Genomic DNA, 12,278 nt, shown 5'->3' with positions numbered 1-12,278 from the left:
GGAGGAGGAAGTCAGCCAATCACATGTCACCCACAGGAGGCTGCTGAGAGGAGGACGGCTCATAATAATATCCGGAACGGAGCGAATGGAATGGCCACCTGGGAACCAGGTGTTGACGTATTTCATAGCATCCCACCTGTTCCACTCCAGTCATTAACATGAGCCATGTCCTCCCCAATTAAGATGCCACCAACCTCCTGTGATGTCACTCCTGTCAGGGTGGATCCAACCAAAGCTACATGAGCTAAAAACACTGTAGGTGATGCATATCCACATCCTGTTCTGTACCATATATATCTCCTCGTCCTCCTCTGGTAGAAATATACCAAGATCTCACCAGGAGAGTAAAAACAGGTTAAATATTGACTGAAGTCCAGACACTTGTCTGTCCCTAAGTATGTTTAGCTCAGTGCAGCAAGGATCCAGCCAGGGACTGTATGGACAACAGGGTTGGCAGAACCCTTCCATACTGATGCCTCCTGGGCATTTACAACTCTCTCTCTCCTCCTGAGAGAGCAACATACCGCATGAGGGAGTCATAGAAACCCATCCTGTGCTCAGCGTCAGTCAGTGTGGAGAGGAAGAGAGGAGAGAGAGACAGACAGACAGACAGACAAGAGAAGTTACCGTTGACAACCAATCTGAATTAGCAACAGATCTAAAAGTTGGCCACGAGAGGTCACTGATAAAAGACAGACTGGAGAATAACACCAACGTACTCTACAGAACCCAGAGAAACCAGAGAGACACCCACCTCTTGGGAGGGAAGCACCATGTAGACCTCGGCAGTAGTATCGGGGTTAGCGGGGGTCCGCTCTGCCCGTCCACAGTACTGATGCTGGGGCTGGGGAAACGGCTGACCCCCCCTGGACCACCAACCCCCACTACCACACCGGGGACCGCCGTGTTGTTGGCATTGTTGATGTTAGCGTTGGAGCCCGAGGAAGAGTAGGAGCTGGGGGTGAAGGTGGTAGAGTCCATCAACTTCTCGTGGGACGGGGAATCGCCCTCGCCGGGGCTGCCCGTCTGGCTGATGTGGAGCGGGCGCTGCGTGGTGAAGGATTGTGGGAAGGTGTTGCGTCCGCTGTCACGCCCGTCGTTGTAGTAGCTGACGTGGTTGCCGAACAACCCACCCGATCGCTGTAGGAGGAGCGGCGAGAGGGGGAGGAGAGAGGGAGGCAGAGGGAGAGGGAGAGGAGGAGAGAGTGGGAGGAGAGAGAGAGGCAGAGAGAGAGAGGAGAGGAGAGAGAGGGGGAGGAGAGAGAGGAGGCAGAGAGAGAGAGGGAGAGGAGATAGAGGGAGGAAGAGGATAGAGAGGAGAGGATAGAGAGGGAGAGGAGAGAGAGGAGGCAGAAAGAGAGGGGAGGAGAGGAGAGAGAGGGGGGAGGAGAGAGAGAGGAGAGGGAGAGAGAGAGGGGAGGAGAGAGAGGGAGGCAGAAAGAGAGGGAGAGGGAGAGAGGGGGGAGGAGAGAGAGGGAGAGAGAGAGAGGAGGCAGAAAGAGAGGGAGAGGGAGAGAGAGGGAGAGGGAGAGAGGGAGAGGAGAGAGAGGAGGGCAGAAAGAGAGGGAGAGGAGAGAGAGGGAGAGGAGAGAGAGGGGAGGAGGAGAGATAGGAGGCAGAAAGAGAGGGAGAGGAGAGAGAGGGGAGAGGAGAGAGAGGAGGCAGAGAGAGAGGGAGAGAGAGAGAGAGATGTGGAGAGAGAGAGGAGAGAGAGAAGAGAGAGAGGGGGAGGAGAGAGAGGAGGCAGCAGAGAGGGAGAGGAGAGAGGGAGAGAGAGGAGAGGAGGCAGAGAGAGACGGAGAGGAGAGAGAGGGGCAGGAGAGAAAGGGAGAAGAGAGAGGGAGATAGCAGAGGAGGAGAGAGCAGAGGAGGAGAGAGGAGAGACGGAGAGAGAGCGGGAGGAGAGAGAAGAGGCGGAGAAAGAGGGGAGAGGAGAGAGGGGAGAGAGTAGAGGAGGAGCGAGAGAAGGTGGAGAGAGAGGGGAGGAGAGAGAGGGAGAGTGAGAGAGGAGGAGTGAAAGAGAGGGAGGAGAGGAGAGAGGGGGAGGAGAGAGGGGAGGAGAGAGAGGGAGAGAGAGGGGAGGAGAGAGAGGGAGGAGAGAGAGAGAGAGAGAGAGCAGAGAGAGAGAGAGAGAGAGAGAGGGAGAGAGAGAGAGAGGAGAGAGAGAGGAGAGAGAGAGAGAGAGGAGAGAGAGAGAGGGAGAGAGAGAGGGAGAGAGAGGAGAGAGAGAGAGGGAGAGAGAGAGAGAGAGAGGGATGAGTATTGTGTAGCGTTACATCCATCTAAAAGCACACAGTCATGCTGTTCTACTATTATGACCAAATCTATTCAGTCTATGTTGTATGGACAATGCAAAGCAAAGGCCTGGTTTATGACTGGAACAGCAATGTCTCCCTCTATTGGGGTGGGATCGTGTTTAGGTGTCTAAGTGGATGAGAATGCCATTTAGTGGGTACTGAAGTGTAGTGGGTTATGAAGTGTAGTAGGTACTGAACTGTAGTGGGTTATGAAGTGTAGTAGGTTATGAAGTGTAGTGGGTTATGAAGTTTAGTAGATACTGAAGTGTTGTTGGTACTTTAGTGTAATAGGTACTAAAGTGTAGTGGGTACTGAACTGTAGTGGGTTATGAAGTGTAGTATGTTATGAAGTGTAGTGGGTTATGAAGTGTAGTGGGTTATGAAGTGTAGTGGGTTATGAAGTGTAGTGGGTTATGAAGTGTAGTATGTTATGAAGTGTAGTAGGTTATGAAGTGTTGTGGGTACTGAAGTGTAGTGGGTTATGAAGTGTAGTAGGTACTGAACTGTAGTGGGTTATGAAGTGTAGTAATAATAATAATAATAGTAGGTTATGAAGTGTAGTGGGTTATGAAGTTTAGTAGATACTGAAGTGTTGTTGGTACTTTAGTGTAATAGGTACTAAAGTGTAGTGGGTACTGAACTGTAGTGGGTTATGAAGTGTAGTATGTTATGAAGTGTAGTGGGTTATGAAGTGTAGTGGGTTATGAAGTGTAGTGGGTTATGAAGTGTAGTGGGTTATGAAGTGTAGTGGGTTATGAAGTGTAGTATGTTATGAAGTGTAGTAGGTTATGAAGTGTTGTGGATACTGAAGTGTTGTTGGTACATTAGTGTAGTAGATACTGAAGTGTTGTTGGTACTTTAGTGTAATAGGTACTAAAGTGTAGTGGGTACTGAACTGTAGTGGGTTATGAAGTGTAGTATGTTATGAAGTGTAGTGGGTTATGAAGTGTAGTGGGTTATGAAGTGTAGTGGGTTATGAAGTGTAGTATGTTATGAAGTGTAGTAGGTTATGAAGTGTTGTGGGTACTGAAGTGTAGTGGGTTATGAAGTGTAGTAGGTACTGAACTGTAGTGGGTTATGAAGTGTAGTAGGTTATGAAGTGTAGTGGGTTATGAAGTTTAGTAGATACTGAAGTGTTGTTGGTACTTTAGTGTAATAGGTACTAAAGTGTAGTGGGTACTGAACTGTAGTGGGTTATGAAGTGTAGTATGTTATGAAGTGTAGTGGGTTATGAAGTGTAGTGGGTTATGAAGTGTAGTGGGTTATGAAGTGTAGTGGGTTATGAAGTGTAGTGGGTTATGAAGTGTAGTATGTTATGAAGTGTAGTAGGTTATGAAGTGTTGTGGATACTGAAGTGTTGTTGGTACATTAGTGTAGTAGATACTGAAGTGTTGTTAGTACTTTAGTGTAGTAGATACTGAAGTGTAGTGGGTTATGAAGTGTAGTGGGTTATGAAGTGTAGTGGGTTATGAAGTGTTGTGGGTTATGAAGTGTAGTGGGTTATGAAGTGTAGTGGAATATGAAGTGTAGTGGGTTATGAAGTGTAGTAGGTTATGAAGTGTAGTGGGTTATGAACTGTAGTGGGTTATGAAGTGTAGTGTGTTATGAACTGTAGTGGGTTATGAAGTGTAGTGGGTTATGAAGTGTAGTAGGTTATGAAGTGTAGTGGGTTATGAAGTGTAGTGGGTTATGAAGTGTAGTGGGTTATGAAGTGTAGTGGGTTATGAAGTGTAGTAGGTTATGAAGTGTAGTGGGTTATGAAGTGTAGTGGGTTATGAAGTGTAGTGGGTTATGAAGTGTAGTGGGTTATGAAGTGTAGTAGGTTATGAAGTATAGTGGGTTATGAAGTGTAGTGGGTTATGAACTGTAGTGGGTTATGAACTGTAGTGGGTTATGAAGTGTAGTGGGTTATGAAGTGTAGTAGGTTATGAAGTGTAGTGGGTTATGAAGTGTAGTGGGTTATGAAGTGTAGTGGGTTATGAAGTGTAGTAGGTTATGAAGTGTAGTAGGTTATGAAGTGTAGTAGGTTATGAAGTGTAGTGGGTTATGAAGTATAGTAGGTTATGAAGTGTAGTAGGTTATGAAGTGTAGTAGGTTATGAAGTGTAGTGGGTTATGAAGTGTAGTAGGTTATGAAGTGTAGTAGGTTATGAAGTGTAGTAGGTTATGAAGTGTAGTGGGTTATGAAGTGTAGTAGGTTATGAAGTGTAGTAGGTTATGAAGTGTAGTAGGTTATGAAGTGTAGTAGGTTATGAAGTGTAGTAGGTTATGAAGTGTAGTGGGTTATGAAGTGTAGTAGGTTATGAAGTGTAGTAGGTTATGAAGTGTAGTAGGTTATGAAGTGTAGTGGGTTATGAAGTGTAGTAGGTTATGAAGTGTAGTAGGTTATGAAGTGTAGTAGGTTATGAAGTGTAGTGGGTTATGAAGTGTAGTGGGTTATGAAGTGTAGTGGGTTATGAAGTGTAGTAGGTTATGAAGTGTAGTGGATACTGAAGTGGCATCTGGAGCCAATGCTGGTGGATGGTGAAGAACCAGATGTAATTCTTATAGCTGGTCACAGCAGAAGCGATGGACCTGATGAAGCTCAGTAGTTCAGACAGAGGGGTGTGTGGGGCTGTAGCCGACCTTTACCCTGAAGATATCGTCCTCGGACGCAGCCGAGACCGGCTCCTTCATCGACTTGTCCAGGTCCTCCTCCACTGTGAGGTCACCTGATATGGCCCTCCGGATCTCAGGACCCATGTCATGGAGCGTCCGCAGGCCCGCCTGAGTAGAAATACAGACAGGCACAGACAAGCACCAGCACGGAACGACAGACACGGAGGAACACACAGAAACACAGACTCATTGTTTTAGTACTAATTTGATATGCTCAGTGAAGTACTAACACACTTCTAAAAGGTGCTCTCTGGTCTGAAGGTCTGACAGGCAGGAACTTGTAGTGACCCACCTGCAGGGAGAGAGCCGTCTTGGGGGGCACCTTGGCCACCAGGCCCTGCTCTTTACGCTTCTTAAACTTCCTGAAGTATTCCTGGATCAGGAACGTAGCGTAGAACTTCCCAACCGTCACCTCATCATCTCCAGCAGGGGGCACCACCTGATCCAGCAGCTTCATACTGGTTCTCTTCCAGATCTTCTTCACTATGGCCCGGAGCTCCTCGTTCGCCTGCTCCAAGTTACCTTCACACACACACACAGAAACCAGAAGGGGACCAACAATAGTCATTGCTCCAAGTTACCTTCATGCACGAACGCGCGCGCGCGCACGCACACACACACACACACACACACACACACACACACACACACACACACACACACACACACACACACACACACACACACACACACACACACACACACACACACACACACACACACACACACACACACACACACACACACACACACACACACACGTGGAGAGAATCAGAGAAGAAGAGAGAGAGGTGGAGAGAATCAGAGAAGAAGAGAGAGTGGAGAGAATCAGAGAAGAAGAGAGAGGTGGAGAGAATCAGAGAAGAAGAGAGAGAGGTGGAGAGAATCAGAGAAGAAGAGAGAGAGGTGGAGAGAATCAGAGAAGAAGAGAGAGAGGTGGAGAGAATCAGAGAAGAAGAGAGAGGTGGAGAGAAGCAGAGAAGAAGAGAAAGAGGTGGAGAGAATCAGAGAAGAAGAGAGAGGTGGAGAGAATCAGAGAAGAAGAGAGAGAGGTGGAGAGAATCAGAGAAGAAGAGAGAGGTGGAGAGAAGCAGAGAAGAAGAGAGAGGTGGAGAGAATCAGAGAAGAAGAGAGGAGGTGGAGAGAAGCAGTACACACAAAAATGAAATGTGTTACCATCAGTCTTGATCCTCAGTGCTGTCCGCACCAGGGCAAACAGGGTGGCATTGAACATGACCGTGCCATCGCTGTTCAGGGGCATGTTCATGGAGACCAGACGCTTGCAGGCAACCCGGTGGGGACAGAGCTTCCCCAAGCCCAAAGGAGGCTGAATCCTCCTCAACAGAGTTACCACATCTAGGTGCTTGATACGACCCCTGTAGAACAGACAACAATATTTAGAGAGAGAGAGAGAGAGAGAGAGAGAGAGAGAGAGAGAGAGAGAGAGAGAGAGACAGAGAGACAGAGAGACAGAGAGACAGAGAGAGAGAGAGACTAAGAGGGAGGGAGGGAGGGAGGGAGGGAGGGAGGGAGGGAGGGAGGGAGGAGGGAGTTGCTGTTTGAAGTTGTACTGACTTGGCCTCTGGGTCGTACTCAGCCCAGATCCTCTTGAACTCATCCAGGTGGTGAGGTCCTAGAATAGACCAGTCTCTGGTCAGGTAGTCAAAGTTATCCATGATCACAGCTACAAACAGGTTGATGATCTGTGGACAGAGAGACAACAGACCCCATTAATCAACTCATCAGTCTCAATGCCAGCTGACAGAGAGACAACAGACCCCATTAATCAACTCATCAGTCTCAATGCCAGCTGACAGAGAGACAACAGACCCCATTAATCAACTCATCAGTCTCAATGCCAGCTGACAGAGAGACAACAGACCCCATTAATCAACTCATCAGTCTCAATGCCAGCTGACAGAGAGACAACAGACCCCATTAATCAACTCATCAGTCTCAATGCCAGCTGACAGAGAGACAACAGACCCCATTAATCAACTCATCAGTCTCAATGCCAGCTGACAGAGAGACAACAGACCCCATTAATCAACTCATCAGTCTCAATGCCAGCTGACAGAGAGACAACAGACCAGAATAATCAACTCATCAGTCTCAATAACAGCTGACAAAGAGATAACAGACCAGAAAAATCAACTCGATTGGTTTCTCTACCAGTGGGATTGTTCCTCCTGGCTCTCTGTAGCTAGTGGGATTGTCCCTCCTTGCTCTCTGTAGCTAGTGGGATTGTCTCTCCTGGTTCTCTGTAGCTAGTGGGATTGTCTCTCCTGGTTCTCTGTAGCTAGTGGGATTGTCCCTCCTTGCTCTCTGTAGCTAGTGGGATTGTCTCTCCTGGTTCTCTGTAGCTAGTGGGATTGTCTCTCCTGGTTCTCTGTAGCTAGTGGGATTGTCCCTCCTTGCTCTCTGTAGCTAGTGGGATTGTCTCTCCTGGTTCTCTGTAGCTAGTGGGATTGTCCCTCCCCGCCCTCCGTAGCTAGTGGGATTGTCTCTCCTGGTTCTCTGTAGCTAGTGGGATTGTCCCTCCCCGCCCTCCGTAGCTAGTGGGATTGTCCCCCCTGACTCTCCGTAGCTAGTGGGATTGTCCCTCCCCGCTCTCTGTAGCTAGTGGGATTGTCCCTCCCCGCCCTCCGTAGCTAGTGGGATTGTCCCCCCTGACTCTCCGTAGCTAGTGGGATTGTCCCTCCCCGCTCTCTGTAGCTAGTGGGATTGTCCCTCCTTGCTCTCTGTAGCTAGTGGGATTGTCCCTCCCCGCTCTCCGTAGCTAGTGGGATTGTCCCTCCTTGCTCTCCGTAGCTAGTGGGATTGTCCCTCCTTGCTCTCCGTAGCTAGTGGGATTGTCCCTCCTTGCTCTCCGTAGCTAGTGGGATTGTCCCTCCTGACTCTCCGTAGCTAGTGGGATTGTCCCTCCCCGCTCTCTGTAGCTAGTGGGATTGTCCCTCCCCGCTCTCTGTAGCTAGTGGGATTGTCCCTCCCTGCTCTCCGTAGCTAGTGGGATTGTCCCTCCCTGCTCTCTGTAGCTAGTGGGATTGTCCTTCCTTGCTCTCTGTAGCTAGTGGGATTGTCTCTCCTGGCTCTCTGTAGCTAGTGGGATTGTCCCTCTCCGCTCTCCGTAGCTAGTGGGATTGTCCCCCCTGACTCTCCGTAGCTAGTGGGATTGTCCCCCCTGACTCTCCGTAGCTAGTGGGATTGTCCCTCCTTGCTCTCCGTAGCTAGTGGGATTGTCCCTCCCCGCTCTCCGTAGCTAGTGGGATTGTCCCTCCTTGCTCTCCGTAGCTAGTGGGATTGTCCCTCCTTGCTCTCCGTAGCTAGTGGGATTGTCCCTCCCCGCTCTCCGTAGCTAGTGGGATTGTCCCTCCTTGCTCTCCGTAGCTAGTGGGATTGTCCCTCCCCGCTCTCCGTAGCTAGTGGGATTGTCCCTCCTTGCTCTCCGTAGCTAGTGGGATTGTCACTCCTGACTCTCCGTTGCTAGTGGGATTGTCCCTTCCCGCTCTCTGTAGCTAGTGGGATTGTCCCTCCCCGCTCTCCGTAGCTAGTGGGATTGTCCCTCCTTGCTCTCCGTAGCTAGTGGGATTGTCCCTCCTTGCTCTCCGTAGCTAGTGGGATTGTCCCTCCCCGCTCTCCGTAGCTAGTGGGATTGTCCCTCCTTGCTCTCCGTAGCTAGTGGGATTGTCCCTCCTGACTCTCCGTTGCTAGTGGGATTGTCCCTCCTTGCTATCCGTAGCTAGTGGGATTGTCCCCCCTGACTCTCCGTAGCTAGTGGGATTGTCCCCCCTGACTCTCCGTAGCTAGTGGGATTGTCCCTCCTTGCTCTCCGTAGCTAGTGGGATTGTCCCTCCCCGCTCTCCGTAGCTAGTGGGATTGTCCCTCCTTGCTCTCCGTAGCTAGTGGGATTGTCCCTCCTTGCTCTCCGTAGCTAGTGGGATTGTCCCTCCCCGCTCTCCGTAGCTAGTGGGATTGTCCCTCCTTGCTCTCCGTAGCTAGTGGGATTGTCCCTCCCCGCTCTCCGTAGCTAGTGGGATTGTCCCTCCTTGCTCTCCGTAGCTAGTGGGATTGTCACTCCTGACTCTCCGTTGCTAGTGGGATTGTCCCTTCCCGCTCTCTGTAGCTAGTGGGATTGTCCCTCCCCGCTCTCCGTAGCTAGTGGGATTGTCCCTCCTTGCTCTCCGTAGCTAGTGGGATTGTCCCTCCTTGCTCTCCGTAGCTAGTGGGATTGTCCCTCCCCGCTCTCCGTAGCTAGTGGGATTGTCCCTCCTTGCTCTCCGTAGCTAGTGGGATTGTCCCTCCTGACTCTCCGTTGCTAGTGGGATTGTCCCTCCTTGCTATCTGTAGCTAGTGGGATTGTCTCTCCTTGCTCTCTGTAGCTAGTGGGATTGTCCCTCCTTGCTCTCTGTAGCTAGTGGGATTGTCCCTCCCCGCTCTCCGTAGCTAGTGGTATTGTCCCTCCCCGCTCTCTGTAGCTAGTGGGGTTGTCCTTCCTTGCTCTCTGTAGCTAGTGGGATTGTCTCTCCTTGGTCTCTGTAGCTAGTGGGATTGTCCCTCCTTGCTATCTGTAGCTAGTGGGATTGTCTCTCCTTGCTCTCTGTAGCTAGTGGGATTGTCCCTCCTTGCTCTCTGTAGCTAGTGGGATTGTCCCTCCCCGCTCTCTGTAGCTAGTGGGATTGTCCCTCCTTGCTCTCCGTAGCTACTTACCAGGAAGGCACAGAGCATGTAGAAGCTGACGAAGTAGAAGATAGCGAAGTGACTCCCACACTGGTCCTCGCTGGCTGGTCCCACCTCTGACCCCTTCTCACAGGGTCGCATGGGGGCGCATGCCAGCATGATCTCCTGCCACGCCTCGCCTGTGGCACACCTGGGCACAGGTAAACAAGCAGCTGTCACACACAGAAGGCTCTACTGTACAGGAAGAATGGGCACCATGAAGGGTCCACCTGGTGGTGAAATGCTGCATGGTTTCCTACCTTCAAAGGTAGAGTTTTCAAACAAAAAGTGGGAAACGACATCACGGCTTGCAGAAGAGATGGAAAGGATGCACAGGGGTTTGATAAAACACCATGACTCTGAGTTGGCAGTGCTTTCATGATCTCCAGATCTGTTGGGGGCTTTTAAATCAGGAATTTGTGACGTTGGTTTACAGTCTGGAAAGAGAGGAGGAGAACAGACGGCTCACCTGAAGAGCAGGAGTGTAGCCTGGGGGAAGGTCTGGAAGTTGTTGTTCCTGTTGATCTGACTGTTGTCCCTCAGGGCTATCTTACCAAACATCTGCAGGGGGCAAGGTTGTTAGGAGACACAGGGCACGCCAGGTCAACATGGGGCAAGACAGCCACAGAGGACAGGGGACATCGTCAGGTCAGTATCACAGAGGACAGACAACATCGTCAGGTCAGTACCACAGAGGACAGGGGACATCGTCAGGTCAGTATCACAGAGGACAGACAACATCGTCAGGTCAGTATCACAGAGGACAGGGGACATCGTCAGGTCAGTACCACAGAGGACAGGGGACATCGTCAGGTCAGTACCACAGGGGACAGGGGACATCGTCAGGTCAGTACCACAGAGGACAGGGGACATCGTCAGGTCAGTACCACAGGGGACAGGGGACATCGTCAGGTCAGTACCACAGAGGACAGGGGACATCGTCAGGTCAATATCACAGAGGACAGGGGACATCGTCAGGTCAGTATCACAGAGGACAGGGGGCCGAGGAGACAGGACAATAACCACAAGGCTTCTCAACATGTACAGTGGGGCAAAACAGTATTTAGTCAGCCAACAATTGTGCAAGTTCTCCCACTTAAAAAGATGAGAGAGGCCTGTAATTTTCATCAGAGGTACACTTCAATTATGACAGATAAAATGAGGAAAAAACATCCAGAAAATCACATTGTAGGATTTTTTATGAATTTATTTGCAAATTATGGTGGAAAATAAGTATTTGGTCACCTACAAACAAGCAAGATTTCTGGCTCTCACAGACCTGTAACTTCTTCTTTAAGAGGCTCCTCTGTCCTCCACTCGTTACCTGTATTAATGGCACCTGTTTGAACTTGTTATCAGTATAAAAGACACCTGTCCACAACCTCAAACAGTCACACTCCAAGCTCCACTATGGCCAAGGCCAAAGAGCTGTCAAAGGACACCAGAAACAAAATTGTAGACCTGCACCAGGCTGGGAAGACTGAATCTGCAATAGGTAAGCAGCTTGGTTTGAAGAAATCAACTGTGGGAGCAATTATTAGGAAATGGAAGACATACAAGACCACTGATAATCTCCCTCGATCTGGGGCTCCACACAAGATCTCACCCGTGGGGTCAAAATGATCACAAGAACGGTGAGCAAAAATCCCATTACCACACGGGGAGACCTAGTGAATGACCTGCAGAGAGCTGGGACCAAAGTAACAAAGCCTACCATCAGTAACACACTACGCCAGGGACTCAAATCCTGCAGTGCCAGACGTGTCCCCCTGTTTAAGCCAGTATATGTCCAGGCCCGTCTGAAGTTTGCTAGAGAGTATTTGGATGATCCAGAAGAAGATTTGGAGAATGTCATATGGTCAGATGAAACCAAAATATAACTTTTTGGTAAAAACTCAACTCGTCGTGTTTGGAGGACAAAGAATGCTGAGTTGCATCCAAAGAACACCATACCCACTGTGAAGCATGGGGGTGGAAACATCATGCTTTGGGGCTGTGTTTCTGCAAAGGGACCAGGACGACTGGTCCGTGTTAAGGCAAGAATGAATGGGGCCATGTATCGTGAGATTTTGAGTGAAAACCTCCTTCCATGAGCAAGGGCATTGAAGATGAAACGTGGCTGGGTCTTTCAGCATGACAATGATCCCAACCACACCGCCCGGGCAATGGAGGAGTGGCTGCGTAAGAAGCATTTCAAGGTCCTGGAGTGGCCTAGCCAGTCTCCAGATCTCAACCCCATAGAAAATCTTTGGAAGGAGTTGAAAGTCTGTGTTGCCCAGAAACAGCCCCAAAACATCACTGCTCTAGAGGAGATCTGCATGGAGGAATGGACCAAAATACCAGCAACAGTGTGTGAAAACCTTGTGAAGACTTACAGAAAACGTATGACCTCTGTCAATGCCAACAAAGGGTATATAACAAAGTATTGAGATAAACTTTTGTTATTGACCAAATACTTATTTTCCACCATAATTTGCAAATAAATTCATAAAAAATCCTACAATGTGATTTTCTGGATTTGTTTTTGTCTGTCATAGTTGAAGTGTACCTATGATGACAATTACAGGCCTCTCTCATCTTTTTAAGTGGGAGAACTTGCACAATTGGT

General features: G+C 49.5%; 1 protein-coding gene across 6 annotated transcripts in view; it reads right to left on the bottom strand.

The window, feature by feature from the left end:
* Positions 1–258: 258 nt before the first annotated feature.
* The window catches only part of LOC124025287 (voltage-dependent L-type calcium channel subunit alpha-1C-like), a 69,608-nt gene continuing 57,588 nt past the window's right edge, over positions 259–12,278 (bottom strand). For 5 of the 6 annotated variants that reach the window (XM_046338846.1, XM_046338848.1, XM_046338845.1 and 2 more), the window contains 8 exons: positions 10,140–10,231; positions 9,662–9,821; positions 6,530–6,657; positions 6,131–6,330; positions 5,247–5,476; positions 4,922–5,062; positions 755–1,140; positions 260–551 (listed from right to left, as the gene is read on the bottom strand). In XM_046338846.1, coding sequence (XP_046194802.1) covers positions 488–551; positions 755–1,140; positions 4,922–5,062; positions 5,247–5,476; positions 6,131–6,330; positions 6,530–6,657; positions 9,662–9,821; positions 10,140–10,231 — 1,401 coding nt within the window. In that variant the 3' untranslated portion in view covers positions 260–487. Of the gene's footprint in view, positions 552–754; positions 1,141–4,921; positions 5,063–5,246; positions 5,477–6,130; positions 6,331–6,529; positions 6,658–9,661; positions 9,822–10,139; positions 10,232–12,278 lie in introns of all 6 variants that reach the window. The other variant, XM_046338850.1, reaches the window with a different exon arrangement.

This window comes from Oncorhynchus gorbuscha, unplaced genomic scaffold (assembly GCF_021184085.1).
Source record: "Oncorhynchus gorbuscha isolate QuinsamMale2020 ecotype Even-year unplaced genomic scaffold, OgorEven_v1.0 Un_scaffold_2220, whole genome shotgun sequence".
NCBI lineage: Eukaryota > Metazoa > Chordata > Actinopteri > Salmoniformes > Salmonidae > Oncorhynchus > Oncorhynchus gorbuscha.
The sequence above is the reverse complement of the archived record's forward strand: the minus strand, read 5'-3'. Positions and strand labels throughout refer to the sequence as shown.